Source organism: Furipterus horrens, unplaced genomic scaffold (assembly GCF_987537825.1).
Source record: "Furipterus horrens unplaced genomic scaffold, mFurHor1.1.pri manual_scaffold_7, whole genome shotgun sequence".
Lineage (NCBI taxonomy): Eukaryota > Metazoa > Chordata > Mammalia > Chiroptera > Furipteridae > Furipterus > Furipterus horrens.
In genome coordinates this window covers 30,196,926-30,216,530 of record NW_028327177.1, presented here as the reverse complement: position 1 = coordinate 30,216,530, position 19,605 = coordinate 30,196,926, and the positions used below count along the sequence as shown (strand labels likewise).

Genomic DNA, 19,605 nt, shown 5'->3' with positions numbered 1-19,605 from the left:
ATGGAGCCCTTTGATCATTTGATGAGAACTATAGATCCTTTCCTTTCCTAACGGGCACACAAACACGTACACTCATGCGTGCTTGCTTTCCCACACACAGTACTGCATGTTCTTCATAGACCTTGAAGCCCAACCACGAACCCCAGTATAAGAACCCTTGTTCCACAGATGCTTTTTTTCTATCTTAAAGTAGTTATTCTGAAAGGATTAGAATAAAAAGGTACAGTGGGGAGTGGGGGGACATTGGTGTTGAAAACTTGTGGAAATAGCTAGCTAGTGCATAAGCACAAGTGTGAGGAGGTCCTCAGGTCAATGTGCTTAGCAGTGTGTGCTCCCTGGGCCCTGTGGTGGGACTGCGCCTCTCAAGTCCTGCCCCGCCTCGGCTCCCAGTTGGAAGGCCTGGCGCGGTAGCCGGCCCGTTTCATTCCAGCCACGGATGCTCTCCTCTGGAGTGGCACATGGCAGATGAGTGCTGAGCCAAGTTCGGATCGGTTGCTGTGATCCAAGGTCATTTGTATCACAGTGTCTAGATGTCCTACATTAACATTTTAATCGTAGCAGGTTCACAGAAAGAAAAGTGACAAAGCTACTGGTAGCTGGTTTCCAAATCCTTCTAAAATGTGTTTATAGGGTTTTGCCTTCTTAAAGTAGTTAAACTTCATTTTTGAATAGCGTGGGATAATTCTTAACGATACCAGTCATGATGTGATGTGACAGTAACATAATGCCTACACGGGCTAACATGAGGTGTAAGGTGTGGGTGAGTGGCACTGGGCCACCTCTCGCACTTTATACCTGTCACTACTGAAGTGGTACCTGACTGGACTGTCTACACCTGGCCTTGCCCACCAGCATCTATTCTCCACACAGTGGCCAGAGTCAGCTTTGTAAAATGTTACCTAGATCATCTTATTTTCCCATTTAAATCCTGTCAAGTGCTCCTTGTTTCACTTGAGATGAAATCTGAGAGCTTTGCCATGGCCCCCAGCCCTAACTGTCACTTCAGAGCCACCTTACGCCCTTCCCCTTTCTGCTGGCACCCCAGTCACCTGCCAGACATTTTATTTTCCCAGGGAACTACCTGCCCACCTTTCTCTGCCTTAAAGCTGCTTCCACTCCGATACTGCCACACCCTACCCCCTCTGTCCTTAAGTGTCAGTTTCAGCATGATTTTCTCAACAAGTAATACTGACCCTCTTAATCTGAATTAGGACTGTGTATCAGACTCTCACCAAAGGGAATACCAGATCGTATGGCGGTCTCAACATGCCCCGTTACAACATCAGCATCTGCCTTGGCCACCAGTGACTTTGTGTAATGTATGCTTTGCATCTGACACCTGGATCTTTCCTCATCATGAGCTTGCTTTTGTTTCCCTCAGGACTCAGCGTGCTCTACTTCCTGTTCCTGGTATTCCTTCTCTTCCTGAACTTCGAGCAGGTGAAATCCCTAATGTACTGGCTAGATCCAAATCTTCGATACGCCACGAGGGAAGCGGACGTCATGGTATGTACTTGTCAGTGGTCTCAGAAACTGGTGGGCTCCTAGGTGTTGGAGGTGGTCAGATACACATTCTAAATTATTTCTGCTCTGTTATTTCCTGAGGAGGGAATCTAAAAACCAGGTCTCTGGGCAAGTTGGTGAGGTGCCTGGTTTTCCTGAGTGAAACGGGTGAAATCCTCTCTAGGAACAAAGAGGGGTGGCGGGAAGGGGGTGAATGTTATCATGAGACAGGCTTGGGTGTGAATTCTGCCTCTGTCACTTGTTAGCTGTAGGACTCAAGTAGCTCTCTCTGTTTCTTTGGGGAGTTTGTGGTGAATGAAACGAAGTGACATTATCCATGAGGCCTAGCATAGTGCCATGTGCATAGCAGGTCCTCCGTGATGGCAGCTGCGCTGCTCTGTCCCCCTCAGCTCCTGTTTTCCACTCCAGCCCCAATGCTGCAGTTCTTCCCACCCACTTGCCATGAGGGGCCAGTTATAATGATTTAGGCCATTACATTCATTATTTTTATTAAGTCACAAAAAATAATCTTATTCTCAGCTAAAGCTACTTTGTGCTTAGGCTATAAGGGACCATTGTACACTGTAATGCAGTTGCTCCCTGCCTCCCCACTTTTTAAATGCCTGACATTTGTTACAGATTGAAGAACAAGCTAGTAATGCTCAGAAAAGAAGAACAGGCACTTAGGCCAGAGACAGACCCTTGTTGAGAGAACAAGAAACAATGGAAGGGACTTAATAAAAGGTCTGAGACGCAATCCTTCTACCGTAGTTGAGATTGGCCAGACCCTTTTCTGAATAGTGTTTCCAGATTTTGTCTTTAACTTTTATAAAGGACATGCTCAAGGCAAAAATAAGAATGCTCCAAATTACTTTAAACTCTCAGGGAGAACAGTCTGTTGGGAGTTCTCACTCTAAGGAAGAGGAAGGTACAGAGTGACTTGACAGCTTCTAATGATAATGACCATGACGGTTATGGTGAGGGTGATAGCAGTGACTGTCCGCTCTGCCAGGCACTCAGCTGCATGCTGTATTTTGAATCTATGTAAGTCTCACACATGCACGGCAGACATTAATATTCCCATCTTACCGAGGGCAAAATAGAAGCTTAAAATAGATAAGTGTGTCGCTCAGAGCACAGATTGGCCAGATCCCTTTAGCTCCAAAACCTATACTTTCTTTTTGGGCTATTCTCCCATTATACAACTGTAGTAATAATAATAATGATGATGATGATGATGATGATGATAAAGTGCTTTGATGCCCACTGAAATCTATGAAATAGAGATTAGGAGAAAGATCTCTCAGCTGTGGATATTCCCCCCACCATGTTTTTGATCCTTTGAAGTAAACTGACTTGTATGTAGGTAGATTTACAGGCAAGTCTGTTGCTCACCTTCTCACAGTGAGCTGGGGAAGTTAAATATAATAATGCCTTTGACATCTGGCTTCGTTACGAATTGACATCACAGAGATATTTGATTGTCACATTGACAGCCCCAAAAGAGCTGAAACTGGCTTTTGAAATCTAGTTTTCAAATATTGGCTAATTCTTTCTTGCCAAAAGCAAAGCATGAGGCTCTTTTCAGCTTCTAGAGTTCCAGATGGTGCTATCATACCTAAGTCGTCTTCATCACCCATCCCCAATCACCTCCTACTTCCTCAAAGTAGTCTCTCCCCGTTCTAAGGACCTGTGTGCATTGATGGCTCTAGAGAATCACCTTCCCTCTGATAGAATTTGTGGTAAAAAGTACTTGATGCTAAACAGAAAGGCTGTATTCCCTGGTGTCCAGGGTCACCTGCTTTGCCCTCCTCCAGCACCACCACCTTCTCCTAATCTCAGTAGATGCAAATCTTTATCTGGTATTGCACAGTAAAATTCATACGCTTTTTTTTGTTCCTCTTAGAATTAATATCATTAAATAGTATTGGGGGTCACTGAAATTCTGTTAGAGGCAGTTTTGTGTGTGTGTGTGTGTGTGTGTGTGTGTGTGTGTGTGTAATTACCTGAAAAGTTGGCTATTTTTCTGAATATTAATTGTATTCAAAAATATGTGTTCTGAGCATCAGACAAGCTTTCCGGGCACATCTCGTTTGTAAGCTGGCTTGTCTGAAGCATTGGTCTTTCAGTTGGTAGATACGCACCGAGCTTTGTGTGCTGGATGCTGCTGGTGGTGGCAGGGCAAGGGGGAGGCAGCTGCCTGCCTCTGGGAGCTCGGAGTCTGCAGGCAGGCAGGTGAAGCATGTAATCATTGGCTCTTTTTCTTTTCCTTTTCCTCAAGACAACTTGAACAGTTTTTAAAATTTTTATCAACATATGCCCAATCTTGTTTCATTTTTACCCCCCACATCTTTGATTGTTTTGAAATAGTTCTCAAACATTATATCTGAAGTACAGGGACTTTTTGAGAATAGTTGCTTAACAGTTAACAGTGTGCAGTCATTGTATCCCCAGTCACCTCAAGAGGTTTTTTACAGTTGATTTGTTCAAAATAAGATCCAGATGAGGTCCACACATGGTATTTACTATAGCTCTTAAATCTCTTTTAATCTCTGGTCACTCCCCACCTGTTCTTACCTTGAGGTTTATTTGTTAAAGAAACCATCTTGTTTATTTTATAGAGTTTCTCACATCTGGATTTTGCAATTTGTATTTGCTGGGTATTATTTAGCACATCCCTCTGTGCTCCATATTTCCCCTAAGCTGGATGTTAGATAGATGTGGAAGCTGATTCCAGATTCCTGTTCAGTTCCATGTCCTGCCTCACAAATGGTGCTGTGAGTCATGCTAGGAGCCCCGTGATGTAACGTTAAGATTGATTGTGGGAGTCAGGAAGCCCACATCAGTTTTACGATATGCCATCAATTAATTATAGCTATGGCTTTTGGGAGGGGGTAAAAAAGAAACCTTATCTTAAATGCACCAAACATTGTATATTGACATTTTCACCACAATTGTTTAAGTACTGTGGTGTGTAAAGGACATGTCATAGACCCAAGAAAGCAAAATGATTACAGATGTGTACAATGCAATAAAGGAAAAGAAATGGGTGCCCTGAGAACTTACAAAAGGAGCCCAATGTAGTCTAGGAAATCAGGGCTTCTGTGTAGAGCTGATATTTAAGCTGACAACTAAAGTGAGTGGGAGTTGGTCAAGCAAAGTTGGGGGAGCGATTTGGGGCCATTATTCAGGAAGGAGAACCAGCCTGTGAGGAGGTCCTGACTCAGGAAGCTGGGATCAGTTGAAAGCTGAAGGAGAAGAGAAATCAAGGGGCAGAAGAGGGTGGTTCCTGAGGCTGGGGAGACTTGGGTGAGGAGTTCGGTTGTTATTCTGAATGTAGTAAAAGGCCATGGAAGGTTTATAAATAGATCCATAACATGATCTGAATTGGTGTGTTAGGGGGTCCATTAATAATACCCCCCCATCTCCAGTCAAGTTTGGAAACAAACAAACAAAAAAAAAGTGCAGAATGTCAACTGATTTCTTCCTGGCGAAAGCTCAGTGAAGCAAATGACTTTAGACCTGGCCTTGTGGCCTTGCTAATAATGCAGGCTCTCTGCCCCAGAATTAGTCAAGCTTCTCCATGTCCCATTGGACACCCACAAATTTCTTTCCAAGGGGAAGGAGCAGACTCTCTGTACCGCCTGTGGGAACATAATTTCCAAAACAGTGGAGTTTATACATGTGTTTCTTTTCAAAGGGCACCAATCTTAGACAGGAGAGTAAGAGAGAAAGTGGGGCAGGAGGCCTGGAGCATGCAGTAGTGCGGATCCGTGCACACTGTGAAGGGTGCCTTACTCTGCCACCCCGACAAACACACTCACCCCCAAAATGACCTGATTATTCATCTGTAAAATAATTTTGTTTGCAGAAAAATGATAACAGGAGGCAAAGGTGAATATAGGGAGACCATTTAAAAATCTCTGTAGTCTTAAGCTGGGGGTTGGTACTCAGGTGCTTATGAGAGTGTTATCTATACCCTTGGGTATCTGAAGCATTTCATAATTTTAAAAAGCTATTGCAGACATCTCAGCTAGCAATAACAGGTGGTGAGATAGAGAAAAGAAACCCTTGAGGTGAAATGAATAGGACTTGTATTAGGTTAAGTGTTGGGCAGCAAGTGAGGGGATGGAGCGGCTGCGATCAGCAGGAAGTGCTGGAGAGGAGATGGGCAGGAAGTGCTTCACCTCCCTAAGTAACAGTGACTTAACGTTACCTCAGGATGTATTAGAAACAAAAAGATATTAGAAACAGAGCCAAAAAATGTGAAAACTTTATAATTTTTTAATATTTAAATTATGTAATATTTAATACATTTTAGAATGGAGAGTTATTCTGTTTTTCCAATTTCTGCAGTTGTATCCCCCGGCTTCTCTTCTTTTCTAATATAAGCATTTAAGGCTTTTTGTTTCCCTCTTAAATTCTGCTTAAGTGTATCCTATCATTTTTGATATATAGTATTTTCATTATCATTTATTACTGAATATCTTTTAAATTTATGTTATGGTTTCTTCCTTAGTTTATGATATTTAGAGATATGTTATTAAATTTCCAAACCTATTGGGATTCTACTTATTCTGTATTTATTGGGATTTTATTTATATTTTTGTTACTGGCCTTAACACAGTTTCCCTGTGATCAGGTGATGCAGGCTATGTGATGCCACTTCTTTAAGATGTGTTAAGCCTTTGTAAATTATCTTGCTTCTCATTTTAACCCAGCTTTTACAATTCAGAGCAAAGCAGTTTAATTTATAAACTCTAATGCTTGTCCATATTTCCTCAAGAATCTTCAGATACTAAAACTTTTTTTTATTGGGCAGTTATCAAGACCATATCAGTTCCTATTTATTATCAGAATCCTGGAAGCAAGTTGATTCCTAGACTATCATTCATTATTTCCCTTTTTATTTTAAACAGGAGTATGCTGTGAACTGCCACGTTATCACCTGGGAGAGGATTATCAGCCATTTTGATATATTTGCATTTGGACATTTCTGGGGCTGGGCCATGAAGGCCTTACTGATCCGTAGTTACGGTCTCTGCTGGACCATCAGTATCACCTGGGAGCTAACTGAGGTAAGAAGGAGGCTCAGGCCATTATCTGAACCCTAGTTTATATGTAGGAAGAAGATAGTCTGTCCATTAATAGTCAAGTAATTCGTTCTCCAGCCTCTGTGGTACAGAACCACCCTCTGGCAATGTTTTACAGCTTTGAGAAAAACATAGCTTCTCACTAATTTAAAGTGTGCCTCTATGTCACAAATCTTAAACAAATTAAATAGAGTTAAAGAATGAAACTGAAATTCCAAGTGAGATAAATAAAGGGTAATGAGATCTACTTGGAAGTAATTTACCCACTGCCTGGTTTCCAATTCGAGATAAATAGGATGGTGGTGTTTAGAAATTATACAGGCATTGATGATATTTTATATCTGAATAATGAATTCCCAATATAGCTTTAATATCTCAGTAATCAAAAGTATCATCTCATTTAATGAATAAAAGAGATACATTCTTGAGAAACGATTGGCAAAGTGAAATTTTAGGAAGTAATTTATTTATTGTTCAGTTATTATATTATTCTTATTTATTCCCAAGAAGCAAAATTTGTCCATGTGCACAATGTATTTCTCCATGCCAGTCATTAGCCTGATCATAACTTAGAGAAGTGTACCAGTTAGATATAGCTTCTATTAATGTGCCTCTCCCCGCCCTGGAAACTGGAAGTTCCATTTCACATAGTCAGCAGGGTCAGTTCCTTCTGAGAGATGTGAGAGAGACTCTGTTCCAAGCTTCTCTCTTAGCTTCTCATCGTTTGCTGGCAGTCCTTGGCGTTTCCTGGCTTATAGACACATCACCCCAATCTCTGCCTTCATCTTTACGTGGTGTTCTCCCTGTGTGCTTTCACATGGTGTCCTTTTTATAGTGCCACCAGTCGTGCTGGATTAGAAACCCACCCTACTCTAGTATGATCTTTTAACTAATTACATCTGCAATGACTCATTTTCCAAGTAAGGTCACATTACGGAATACTGGAGGTTAGGATTTCAACATACGGATTTTGAGAGGACACAGTCCTCAACAGTGCCCAGCGTTGTACACACATCATCCTAAGTCCTTATCGTAAACCAGAAAAGGCAGCATACATTCCCCATATGCACGTGAGGGAACCAGAGCTCAGAACCTTGCTTCATTGTTGACCCAGGATTGGATTCCAGACATGCTGCCCATGTTTCTGCTCTCATACCACGTTTGCCTCTCTGACTTCCAGGCATCTTCGTAAACTGGCTGCTGTGTGTGTGACCCTGTGCAAGGCACTGGCCTTCCTGGGCCTCCCATGCTCCCTCTTCCCTCCCACTGCAGACGGGGCCTGCTGGACCTTCTTTTCCCTGCTCTGCAGCATCCCATCATCCCCAGGTTCTGTAGACCGTTTTCTAAACACTTCCAGTCCATCAACATCTTTCCACACCTCTGCGCCCGCTTGTATCTAATCCACTGCCATCTCTTGTCTGAATTACTCTTCTCCTTTCATACAGTCTTTAAACAGTCTTTTCAGATCTCAACCTGACCATGTACTTGTCCTTCTAAAGTGTTTGTTTATTACTGTTAAGACAAAATCGAAACTTCTGAAGCAGACTACGAGGATGAATGTTCACTGGCCCAGGCCCAGGCCCAGCCCCAGCCCCCAGCCTGCCCTCTATGCCCTGGTCATCTTGGCTTTCTTTGTGTCAAAGATCCTGTGTCCTTTCCTCTCACTGAGCCCTCTTCCAAGCTGTTGCCTCTCTTCCCTGCCCCCTCCACTGGCTGTGCTCCCTGTTTGTACACCAGAAATAGAGCTCCTGGTTCTTCTCCTATGAAATGCTTGCCATATTTTAAAGAGACACTTGATAAGTGTCTCTTTTCTGCTAAACATGCCTTGAGAGGGCAGAGCCCAGATCTGCATAGTGTCAGATGGCAGATAATTTCCGAATACCTAGCGAAAGAAGTATTGCTGCCCCCTCCTGTTCTCCTCCAGTGTCTCAGGTACTTACTTTCCAGGAAAGCTCCTCAGGCTGAAGTACACCCTCCTCAGCCCACTCCCCTGTCTAGTTTTGTTTCAGCAAATATGTGTCATCAACTTCTGCTGGTTTCTCTCGGGGTGAGAGTCAGTGCTCCATCCCACGGCTGGGAAGGAACCTGGAAATGCACCTCAGGTCGTGGCTGGCCCACCTGGGGTCAGGATGAAGGCACAGACCGTCATATGCTGCCGCTGCTTTGTGTCTTCTTAGCAGTAGGCACGTTAAGAAGGCAAACTCCTCATATTTGAAATGTTTTATAGTCTACAAGTGTTTTCATGAGTAGTTTTATTTTGTAAGTGTTCATTATATTACTAAAGAGTAGTTCTATTCTATTCTATTCTATTCTATTCTATTCTATTCTATTCTATTCTATTCTATTCTATTCCTTTGTAATTATGGGGTTGCCTCTTTCCAGAGAACCCAAGGCAGTTTCTTTGTAATTTCAGACCTTAAAATGGGCCTTCACACTGCAGGGCATTCTGCTCTGGACACAGCTGATAGGCCCCTTGTTCCACCCTTGACATTGCTGTTTCCCTTCTGAAATATCCTCATAATCAGCTTTGTCCTCTTGAAGCCAGTCTTTTCTGCTCTTAATGATGCCACTTCAATCTACCTTGCAGAAGCCTGCTCCAGTTGGCCACCTTCCACAATGAATCTCTTGTCCCCGTGTTCCATTTATGTCACCACTTGCCACAGCCTACGTTATTTTGTGGTTCTAGAGAAGCATCTGACTCCCGCCTTGACTTCACTTTGTCTCCCCACCTTGCTCATCAGAGGCGCCTCATAAAAGCTTATCATTATTGCCAGTCAGTGTGAGGTTTCCTGTTAAGCTCTCAGCTTCCCACATCCTGTCATCAAGGTCTAACCTTTTTTACTTAATCTACTTTTACAGCTTCCTCATTGTTTTACCCAAAAACCGGTGGAATTTTTCTAAAATGCACAGCTAGAGATATCAAGCTGCTAATTTTGAGTATCATGCCAGTGCTTTACTGGCAGGTATGAAAATTCTTCTCCTTTACCCCTCCTGACTCCTTGTCATGATGTATGTCATTGGCCAGTGTAATTCTGTAGTAGTATTTCTTAAAGTGGAGCTGTCATTTCTTTAAAGTCCTACTCCAGAAGATGAGCCGTTTGGATTGGTACTATTTGCAAACCATCCACAATATGAAAAACAAGAACCAGATTATGAAAAAAAAACAAGAACCAACATGAAAAAAAGAACCTGCTTTTTTTAAAATTCATTAGGAAAAACTGACATAACATTTCTAAAAACATGTATTACTAAAAGGAAATGTATCTTTCTGTGTGGTACTGCAATTTCTTTTTCACAACTGTTGACTGTTGTGTTTCTCAGCTGTTCTTTATGCATCTTCTGCCCAATTTTGCTGAGTGCTGGTGGGATCAGGTCATCCTGGACATCCTGCTGTGCAACGGCGGCGGCATCTGGCTTGGCATGGTCGTCTGCCGGTTCTTGGAGATGAGGACCTACCACTGGGCGAGCTTCAGGTGATTGTCTTCTTCCTGAACATCAGTCACAGTTGCAACAGGGTACACTGAACTTTTGTAGCAGCATGCAACTTTATAGAACGGTCTTTGATGAGAAGTAAATTATACACTGGTAATTGAAACTCGTAAATGATTATAAACCTAATTTCAAGTATTCATCCAGAAAGTGCTAAGTCATTTATGAGTTTCTCAAATCTATCCCCTCCTTTTCATCGTTATGCCTCCGCCTGCGTTCAGACTCCCATCTCTGGATGAATTAGCCCCCTCTCCCCAGGGCAACCCCTCAAAGCCTCCTCACACCTTTGCTTGAACTGATTTGTTTAACAATGTCCGATTCATGACACCATCCCCCTGTGATCGCTTCTCACGGTCCTTAGGACAAACTGTGCATCCATGGACTCGGTAGGTCAGGTTCCTTTCTCCACACCCTCCAGGGTACCCACTGCCCTGAGCCCGTGTACATACTCCTGTCTGCCTGGGTTTGACCTGTGTTCCCATGGGCCAAGGTCCTTTACTTTCCTGGCTCAGCTTGCTTGTCACCTCTTCAGGTAGTTGTCTCTGAAGTTTAAGTTGCATGCTCCTCCTCTGCCTCCGTGGACCACAGTGCCCCCTGCCCCCCATTCATTATCATGCTTCTCTGAGCTTGTCCTGCAGCTGAACTGTGGCAGGAACCATGCCATTGATAAGGAGGAAGAAAACAATGATAGTGATAATGAAAATATTGTAGTTGTGTTTATTGTGTTTAAAACTTCATTTATTTATATATGATTTTAAAGGGTTTATTCATATCCAACATATGAATAAACCATAACGTATTTAAAAAGTCTCCCTTGATGATCATTTAGTTGTTTCAAAGTTTTCACTTTAAGAACGCTAAAATAAAAAGAATATAGTGTCAACCCCTAGGATGGATATAAAGCTCGAGTTGGAAGTGCTTATAGAGGGATATAAAGCTCGAGTGGGAAGTGCTTATAGAGCCCGCTTGGAGCAACACCCAGCACAGCAACATTTTTACTGCATTATATAGTGCCCTAAATGTATTAAAAAGCATCCTTTCAAGTCACTGTCCATAGAAAGAATTATTAACATAAAAGTTCCTTATAATAAAAAAACCAAGCCATTAAAGAACTAGAAGAAAATACAGGTTAATATTTACCTAAATGAAAAGATTTAAAGCTTTTAAAGTTTAAATGACAAACTTAGCACAAACAAAATTAAAAGAGGATAACAAAATAGAAAATAAAGTCACATTTACGAGAAATGTAAATATCCTTCATCTATAAAAAGCACTAATTAAAGAGAAAAATTCAATAGAAGTACATGAGAAATTTAATATCAAGATTTTATGTATAATAAAATGGACAAAGTTTAAAAACAAAAATAAGGAAATACTGAAACGAACACATATTAATTGGTGTATACAGGTGAGAACATAAATTGGTATATTCTACTTCTAAAAATTCATGTTTAAAAAAATCAGAATGTACACACACACACACACAAAGTACAAATGAATATAGATTAGGATGAATCAATGTCTTTACTATCGTATATTAAGTATTCCAAATATCAATTATGCTATATTTCTCTATTCTCATCTTTCTCTACCTCTTTTCATGAAGTTTGTCGATTTTTTGAAAAACGGGTCCTTCATAGTTCTTGTTTATTTTTGGATAGTCTATTTTTTGTTGCTTTTTCACCTCAAATCTGCTTGCTGTGAGATTTTCTCCCTGCATACTTGTTGGTGGGTAGGTGAGTGAATGAAGGAACAAACCCGGTTTCCTTCCACCTCCCCCTTCACTCCCCCCTAAGGTAAAAGGCCCGACTTGTTTGCACCTGTGCCTTCAGCACTAAGCACAGTGTCTGAGTCATAAAGGTCCTTGATACAAGTTAGCAGTTACTAGCTGCTCTTTACCTTGGGTTTCAGCTCTCCTGGAGAGCGAGGCCTGGTTAAAATGTGCACCAGCTTCTGAGGCTTGCAGAGTGAGCCTGCACCAGCCAGTTGCCCTCTCTGAGCCTAAATGTTCTTATATGGACTGTTTGTATCTGTCATGGAAGTATGAAATTTTTTATTAAGTCATTTGTAAAATTAGAAATGAAGTTAAAAATCATTGTTCACTTATCTGAGGGAGAAATAGGGGTGAGTTATGATGTGGGAGACCTCAAGAATATGACCTGTGCTCTCTATTTTATTAAAATGCCCCGACCTGGGAGGCAAACTGGTGGGTATCAGATTCTTGATGGCACCCTCCTCCTTCCTGGCCTGCTTCCAGAAGGTTGTCCCTAATGCCTCTTAGCTTCTTTTGTCACCAGTTCACAAATAAAGGCCTCTCCTGGCTCTGCAGCGACCTGATCTTTGCACTGTGCCTGTCACCCCTGAAATTCCCCAGAGCTTCACCTGTGAGTAGAAAGGCCCTTTTGGAGAAACAGTTCAGATCAAAAGGAATCTTTTTGTTCGGAGCATTGGTTGTAAAAATAATCAGCGTACAGGTTTTTGGTTTTTTGGTTTTTCCCTTGTTTTTTGTTTTCTTTCCTATCTCTTATCTCTTGGGATTTTCACTGGAGCTGTTCTTTTCTTTCAGGGACATCCACACCACCACCGGGAAGATCAAAAGAGCTGTGCTGCAGTTCACCCCCGCCAGCTGGACCTACGTTCGGTGGTTTGACCCCAAGTCTTCATTTCAGAGAGTGGCAGGAATATACCTTTTCATGATCATCTGGCAGGTATTATTTCAGGTGCCCAGAACTAGGAAAAAAATTTTAACTCTCCTGGTAATAATCATTGACATTGCTAACCAGCTGGATACTTTCTCATGAAGACATTTTAAAATACAGATTCTTGAATGACAAATCAGAAACAGATTAAAGTTCCCCGAAAGGAACTCATGATCAGCATCCATCACCCAATGAGTTAGTCATCAGATTGCTTTTTAGAAAGATCATTTTCAGGACCAAAGGAAAAAATGCCAGGCTTTTTCTTATGTTCCGAGTTCAATGTATGCTTTTTAAAATTGTGCCTCAGCTGTTGCCACTTTGGGTAATTTATAGCAGGCTAATGAAGAAGCCCTCTGCTCCCCGTGGGAATTGGCACCCTGCAGAGTGGTATTGGCAGTGAAGAGAAGTTCTCGCGTTGCAAGCAGATTGTTACATGTTGGATGTAATTCCCACAGCCCGGGGTCCTGGGAAAGGGCTACCGAACATCTGTTTTCCAGAGACTGCCATTTTTATTGATCTTCCCATCCCCAGGTTGTTTCACAAGTTTGGAGGACTAGCTGGGGGGAAACCAGCTTTCCCCTGGAGAGTCTTTCAGCATCATCAGATTGTATAGGGTGGGGCGAAAGTAGGTTTACAATTGTTCGTAGGGAAAATAATACAATAATTAATGAATAATAATACAAGAGTAAATTTTGTGTTTTGAGCACTCATAATTGTAAACCCACTTTTGCCCCGCCCTGTATTTTGAACACATGCACAAAAACTCCCAACATAAGGAAAAATCATCATGGGTCACTTTTAAGACAGGTGGTCCTTGTGCATGCACACAGAATAATAATGCCTATCTCAATAGATGGAGTTTATGGATACAGAGATATATGTGAGTAGTTAGTCACCATGGTTTGGCGAAGTTAGTATGTAGAAACATTGAAGTGTGAATGGATTGGGATTAAGTTTTACCTTCTCAGGGCAATGTCAGGGAAGATAGAGGTTTTCTTCTATTACAAGAACTGAGGAGGGAGATGGCAGGTGCTCCTAAAACGGCAGCATTCCATAGGGCACACGTTTCCCTGAGTGTGAGCATTATGCTGTGATCAGCTTCCCCTATGTAGTGTTTTAGTTAGTGGACCATTTTTTATTCCATATCTTTGAAGTCAGTGTTACGGGAAAAGACATGTGTTTTATGTCAGTGAAATGAACCTGCTGGTTCATACAATGTGTTCTCAAAGCAGTGACCTTTCCTAGTCTCTGCCTCTTGCTTCATCTGGAGGGGAAATGCAGGACTTGGGCCCTGAGCATTGAGCATGTCCCTGCGGAAGACTCTTTTGCGCTGTTAAAGATTCATAATGCAATGAGCTGCACCAGATGCTAACCTCGGGGAAGCACCACTGCCCCAGGTGAAACTTGGACCAACTCTCCACACTGACTTTTAAGAGCTGCCTTTGGTCAAGGATCTGCCCAGTCCCAGGATGTGCTAAACAAGTCCACCATCATCTCTTGGTGACATAGCTCAAGCTTCTTCCTGCAGTTGGACTGCTTTGAGACCTGGCCTGATTTTTATAAGGCTGCATAGGTGTTCCATGGCACAGTTTTGTTTTCATGATTTCAGCTGTTTTCAAAATATGTCTCTCCTGACACACATGACCCAAGTGACAATCTTGTGAACCATGAAACATGACAAATAGTGCCCCATGTGTTTCTCCTAGCACCCAGCACCTCCCCTTTGACTCCTGATTGGCTGGTGCCCATATTTTACTGGCTGTTAACAAGTTCGAATAGCAACCCTTGGAAGAACCAATGTGCTTTCTGAAAATGTTTTGAACATACTGATTATTTTTATCTGTAGAATGACCATTAAGAGAATATATGACTATGACTTAGTATGAAGTATCAGGTTGACAAATGCCTCCTTTTTTTCAGCTGACCGAGTTGAATACCTTCTTCTTGAAACATATTTTTGTGTTCCAAGCTGGTCATCCATTAAGTTGGTGTAGAATTCTCTTTATTGGTGTCATCACGGCTCCCACAGTGAGGTAATTCTGTATGAGTCTGACTGTCATTTGAGCATGTTAACCTGCTTTATGTTCTCCTGCTTAGCATAAGGGAAGTCACATAAACTAACCGATTTTCCATGAAAATATTCTGAAGAATTATACATCCATAATATGAAGAAAAGGTTTTGCTCTTAGACCTCAGTAATGAAGTGAATAATCAAAACCACATTATTTTCAAATCCCTTTACAATCTTTACTATTATTTCCCCAATTATATCCTATTAAAAAAAATTAATGAGTAGCAGTGATGCTGAGGTTTTCTTTTTCATGAAATTATTGAAAAATACTAATGTTTTCATAGTAGCTCTGAAGTCATAAATAATATTCCTTATTTTTTAATTTTTTTAAATTTCACTTTTCAATTACAGTTGACATCAATATTATTTTATATTATTTTCAGGTGTATAGCATAGTGGTTAGACATTTATATAATTTACAAGGTGCTCCCTGAATGAGGCTAGTATCCACCTGGCATTGTACATACTTATTACCATATTATTGACTATATTTCCTGTGCTGTAGTTTACATACCCATGACTATTTTGTAACTGCTAGTTTGTGCTTTGTAATCTCTTCACCTTTTTAACCCAGCCTCCCAAACCCCCTCCCTTCTGGCAACCATCAGTTTGTTCTCTGTATCTATGAGTATTTTTTTTGTTGTTTGTTTGTTTATTTTCTTTAGATCCCACATATAAGTGAAATCATTTGGTATTTGTCTTTCTCTGTTTCACTGTGACTTAGTCACTTAGCATAATGCTCTAGTTCTATCCATGTTGTTGCAAATGGTAAGATTTCATACTTTTTTATGGCTGAGTAATACTCCATTGAATATATGTACTGAATCTTCTTTATCTACTCATTTATTGATGGGCACTGGGCTAGCTTCTATATCTTGGCTATTTTAAACACTGCAATGAACATAGAGGTGCACATATCTTTTCAAGTTAGTGTTTTGGATTTCTTTAGATAGATACACAGAAGTGGAATTGCTGGGTAATGAGCTAGTTCTATTTTTTATTTTTTGAGGAACTTCTATACTGTTTTCCATAGAGGCTGCACCAATTTGCAATCCCACCAACAATGCGTAAGGGTCCCCTTTCTGCACATTCTTGCCACACTTACTGCTTGTTGATCTATTGATGATGGCCATTCTGACAGTTGTGAGGTAATGTCTTATTGTGGTTTTAATTTGCATTTCTTTGATGATTAGTGACATTGAGCATCTTTTCATGTCTATTGGCCATCTGTATATCCTTTTTGGCTTGGAGAATGTTCTATGTGCACTTGAAAAGAATGTATATTCTGCTGCCTTGGGATGAAATACTTTAAAAATGTCTAATGTGTCATTTAAGGCCCCTGTTTCCTTGTTCATTTTTCTATCTTTTAATGCCAATGGGGCATTGAAGTCCCATACTATGACTGTATTAGTGTTCAACTCTCCCTTTATGTCCGTCAGTATTTGCTTTATATATTTAGGTACCCCTGTGTTGGGTGCATAAATGTTTCCAAGGGTTATAGTCTCTTGTTAGATTGGTCCTTTTATCATTATGAAATGTTCTTTGTCTCTTTATAACCTTTGTTTTAAATTCTATTTTGTCTGATATAAATATTGCTACCTCAGCTTTTTAAAAACTTTCCATTTGCATGAAATATCTTTTCCTGTCCCTTTACTTTCAGTCTGTCTTCCAATGTGAAGTAGGTTTTTTGTAGACACTGCATGAGGGTTCCCTGTTCTTCACATCCTCGCCAGCACTACTTGTTGATCTATTGATGATAGCCAATCTGACAGGTGTGAGGTAATATCTTATTGTGGTTTTAATTTGCATTTCTTTCATGATCAGTGACACTGAGTATCTTTTCATGTCTTTTGGCCATCTATACGTCCCTTTTGGCTTGGAAAATGTTCCATGTGTACTTGTTTTCTTTACCATTTAGCTACTCTATGTCTTTTAACTGGATCATTTAATCTATTTACATTTAAAATGATTATTGATAGGTACGTAGTTATTGCCTTTTTACTATTCATATTTCGCTCAATCCACTCCAGTCAGGGCACATCAGAGAAGGAAAACTCTGACTCCAAAAAACCTCCGCTGCCTTGCGGCATACCTCTTCAGGGGAAAGGCTAAGGGAGTAAACCCCGACAGAAAATCCGGAGCCAGAGTCCCTAAGGCGGTTTGACATTGTTGTCAACACCGGCAACTCCTGCGGCGCACCTGAAGCCAAGCTGTATTGACTCCGTCTTTCCCTTGGACCCTTCAGCTGCGAAGAGAGGAGGGGTCTGCTGCATGGGCAACAGCAGACCTTCCATATCACCCTGCCCAGGCTCTGTAGCTTCAGCTTCACTGGAGAGGACACTCCAGCGTCATCGTGTCACTCCCGAGTCGGACTGCACAGCCATTCTCGGCAGTGCAGATAGACTCTTAAGAAGCTACACCATCGTCTCTCGAGACGGACAGCTGCCGACGGCGACTATTCATGTTTATGTTCTTTCCCCCTCACTTCTTAAAGAAGTCTCTTTAATATTTCTTATAATACTGGTTTGGTGGTGATGAACTCCTTTAGCTTTTTCCTGTCTGGGAATTATGTTATTTTTAGAATGAGACTTTATTAGCTCTTTTAAAGCTAATTAAGTTAATTTCCTTTTAAGAAAACAACTGTCCTTCCTATAGCCCTCCAGGACAACTGAGATTGAATGTTCATACCATTATTTCCCTGGATTCCTGCAGGGTCCTAGACATGAGGTATTATCAGAGGCTGCCCCTCACATAAACTTATCCCAGTGAATTTCAAAGCAAAACATGTTTATTGTTTTATTTTTTCTATTTAGAAATGACATTTGGGTTTTTAAACTAATATGGAGTACTGGCATTCATTAGTAGAAGCACCAAAGATTTCTGAACAGCTAATACAAATACAAACTAAGCAGTTAAAAGAATTAGCTTCTCAGAAGCTGTAGGGTAACTTAATTTGTGATTTTAATGTGCTTGCAAACTACATAAATAGAGGGCTCCCTTGCTAAGGAGTTGCTGTTTTTGGTCAGGCATAGCCCTCACCTCCAGCTAGCACCTGTTTTTGTCCTCATCCATTATTACAGATATATTTGTAACGTAATATTTGGGATATATATCCCCATATCTTGAATTGAACAAACTGAAGAAGACATAGCTGCATCCTGTGGAGTTAGACCAAAAGTTCCATTTCTTCTTTTTATTTTGAACTAAACAGGAAAGTAACAGTTGGTGCGCTGGCAGCCTTTTGACACTTTATAGACCAGTGATCTATTGAAGTCATTACTTTACCTGCAGTTTTTCACTTGCTAGATTGGAGCCTCCCTCCCTTATTTAATATTTAATTTAATTTGAGGCCACAATTATTTTCAGGGAAGATTAGCAGCAGTTTCTTCATAAAATTAGGAGCAATTAACAAAGTCAATAAGCAGGGAAAGAAATCTTATAAAACAGAATAGCAAATCAAATCTGGTTTATCATGAAAATTTGATATTGTTAAACATTTCAAAACAAAAACTAGAGGCTAAAACCCCAATATTTTGACTTCTGGGGAGCTCAGAATTTTTGCCAAGTGCTAGGAATTTCCACATCATTTTCTTTTTTGTTTGTTTGTTTAAAAATTAGCCACTTTCTATATTTGTTACACCACTTTGAGGCAGTTCCTATGGAAGGAGATGCTGTAAGAAGCTTCTTGGAAGGATGGGAGTGCTCTAATGCATTTTAAACAGCCATTCCTGTTAGCAAATGGCAGGCCCCCCAAAGAGAGACAACTTATAGGCTTCAGGATAAATCTTGCACTCCTTGTCTTCATTTCCTTCCTTTTTGGTTAGACTTTCATATGAATCTGTTTTGAGAAAATGTCTGAGCAGCATTTTTTTAATCCTATATATAAAGAGCACTATAAGGGGACGGATACACTAGAGGGAAGTAACTGAACTGGTAAAAGCGAATCAGGTAATGAAAATGTGAAGTTAGAGGAAAACCTGAATTTCTTATTGCTAGAAATCTTCACTGGGGTCTTTGGGGTGAGGAGGCGATCATTCATGGATGAGCTTTAGGTGTAAGTGAATTCCCTGAAATTTAATGCAAAATTGTGTGTGTGTGTTTTATATGCCTGTAATCAAATCCCCAAAGGAGTCTGTGATCCCAGAAAGATCAACTGCTGGTGTAGGTGCAACTTCTGAAGGGATGGGTTGAGTTTCGGGGTGGAGACTCTAAGCCTGCTCTGTCCTGTATGGCAGCCACTCGCGGCGTGTGGTTATGAGTGCTGGGTAGGTGGCTGGTCCACACTGATGTGCGCTGTAATGTGAAATCCATGCCAGATTTTGGAGACTTAGTACAAAAACAATATAAAATACTTCCTTAAAATGTTTTCAATATTGGGTTAGGTAACATACGTTATGAAAATGAACATTATCTCTTCCTTTTTACTTTACTAACGTGACTACTGGAGAATTTTAAATTGCATTTGTGGCCTGTATTGTATTTCTGTTGCGTAGGTGCTGCTCTGAGCCTTTCAGCTCCATTTCATTGCCTCTGTCCTTTGAATCTTTTCAGTAACATTCAAAGTCATTGGTGTTCAGTGACAGCAAGGTGTAGACAGGACATTCCAGTTTCTGAGAGCCAAATATATATACCGGTGTGTGTGTGTGTGTGTGTTTATTTTTTATCTTTTTTATTTTTTTATTTTTTTGGTCTGGTTACCATCAGCAACCTTTGTCCTGGAAAGAGCCAGAGGAGACAGTTAATGACCATG

General features: G+C 40.9%; 1 protein-coding gene across 1 annotated transcript in view; it reads left to right on the top strand.

Moving 5' to 3' along the window:
- PTDSS1 (phosphatidylserine synthase 1) overlaps positions 1-19,605 on the top strand; it is a 61,833-nt gene that overhangs the window by 23,339 nt on the left and 18,889 nt on the right. Inside the window, exons 4-8 of the mRNA XM_090283541.1 lie at positions 1,382-1,506; positions 6,423-6,581; positions 9,918-10,069; positions 12,652-12,793; positions 14,705-14,817. Of these exons, the coding sequence (XP_090139667.1) occupies positions 1,382-1,506; positions 6,423-6,581; positions 9,918-10,069; positions 12,652-12,793; positions 14,705-14,817 (691 nt within the window). The remainder of the gene's footprint in view (positions 1-1,381; positions 1,507-6,422; positions 6,582-9,917; positions 10,070-12,651; positions 12,794-14,704; positions 14,818-19,605) is intronic.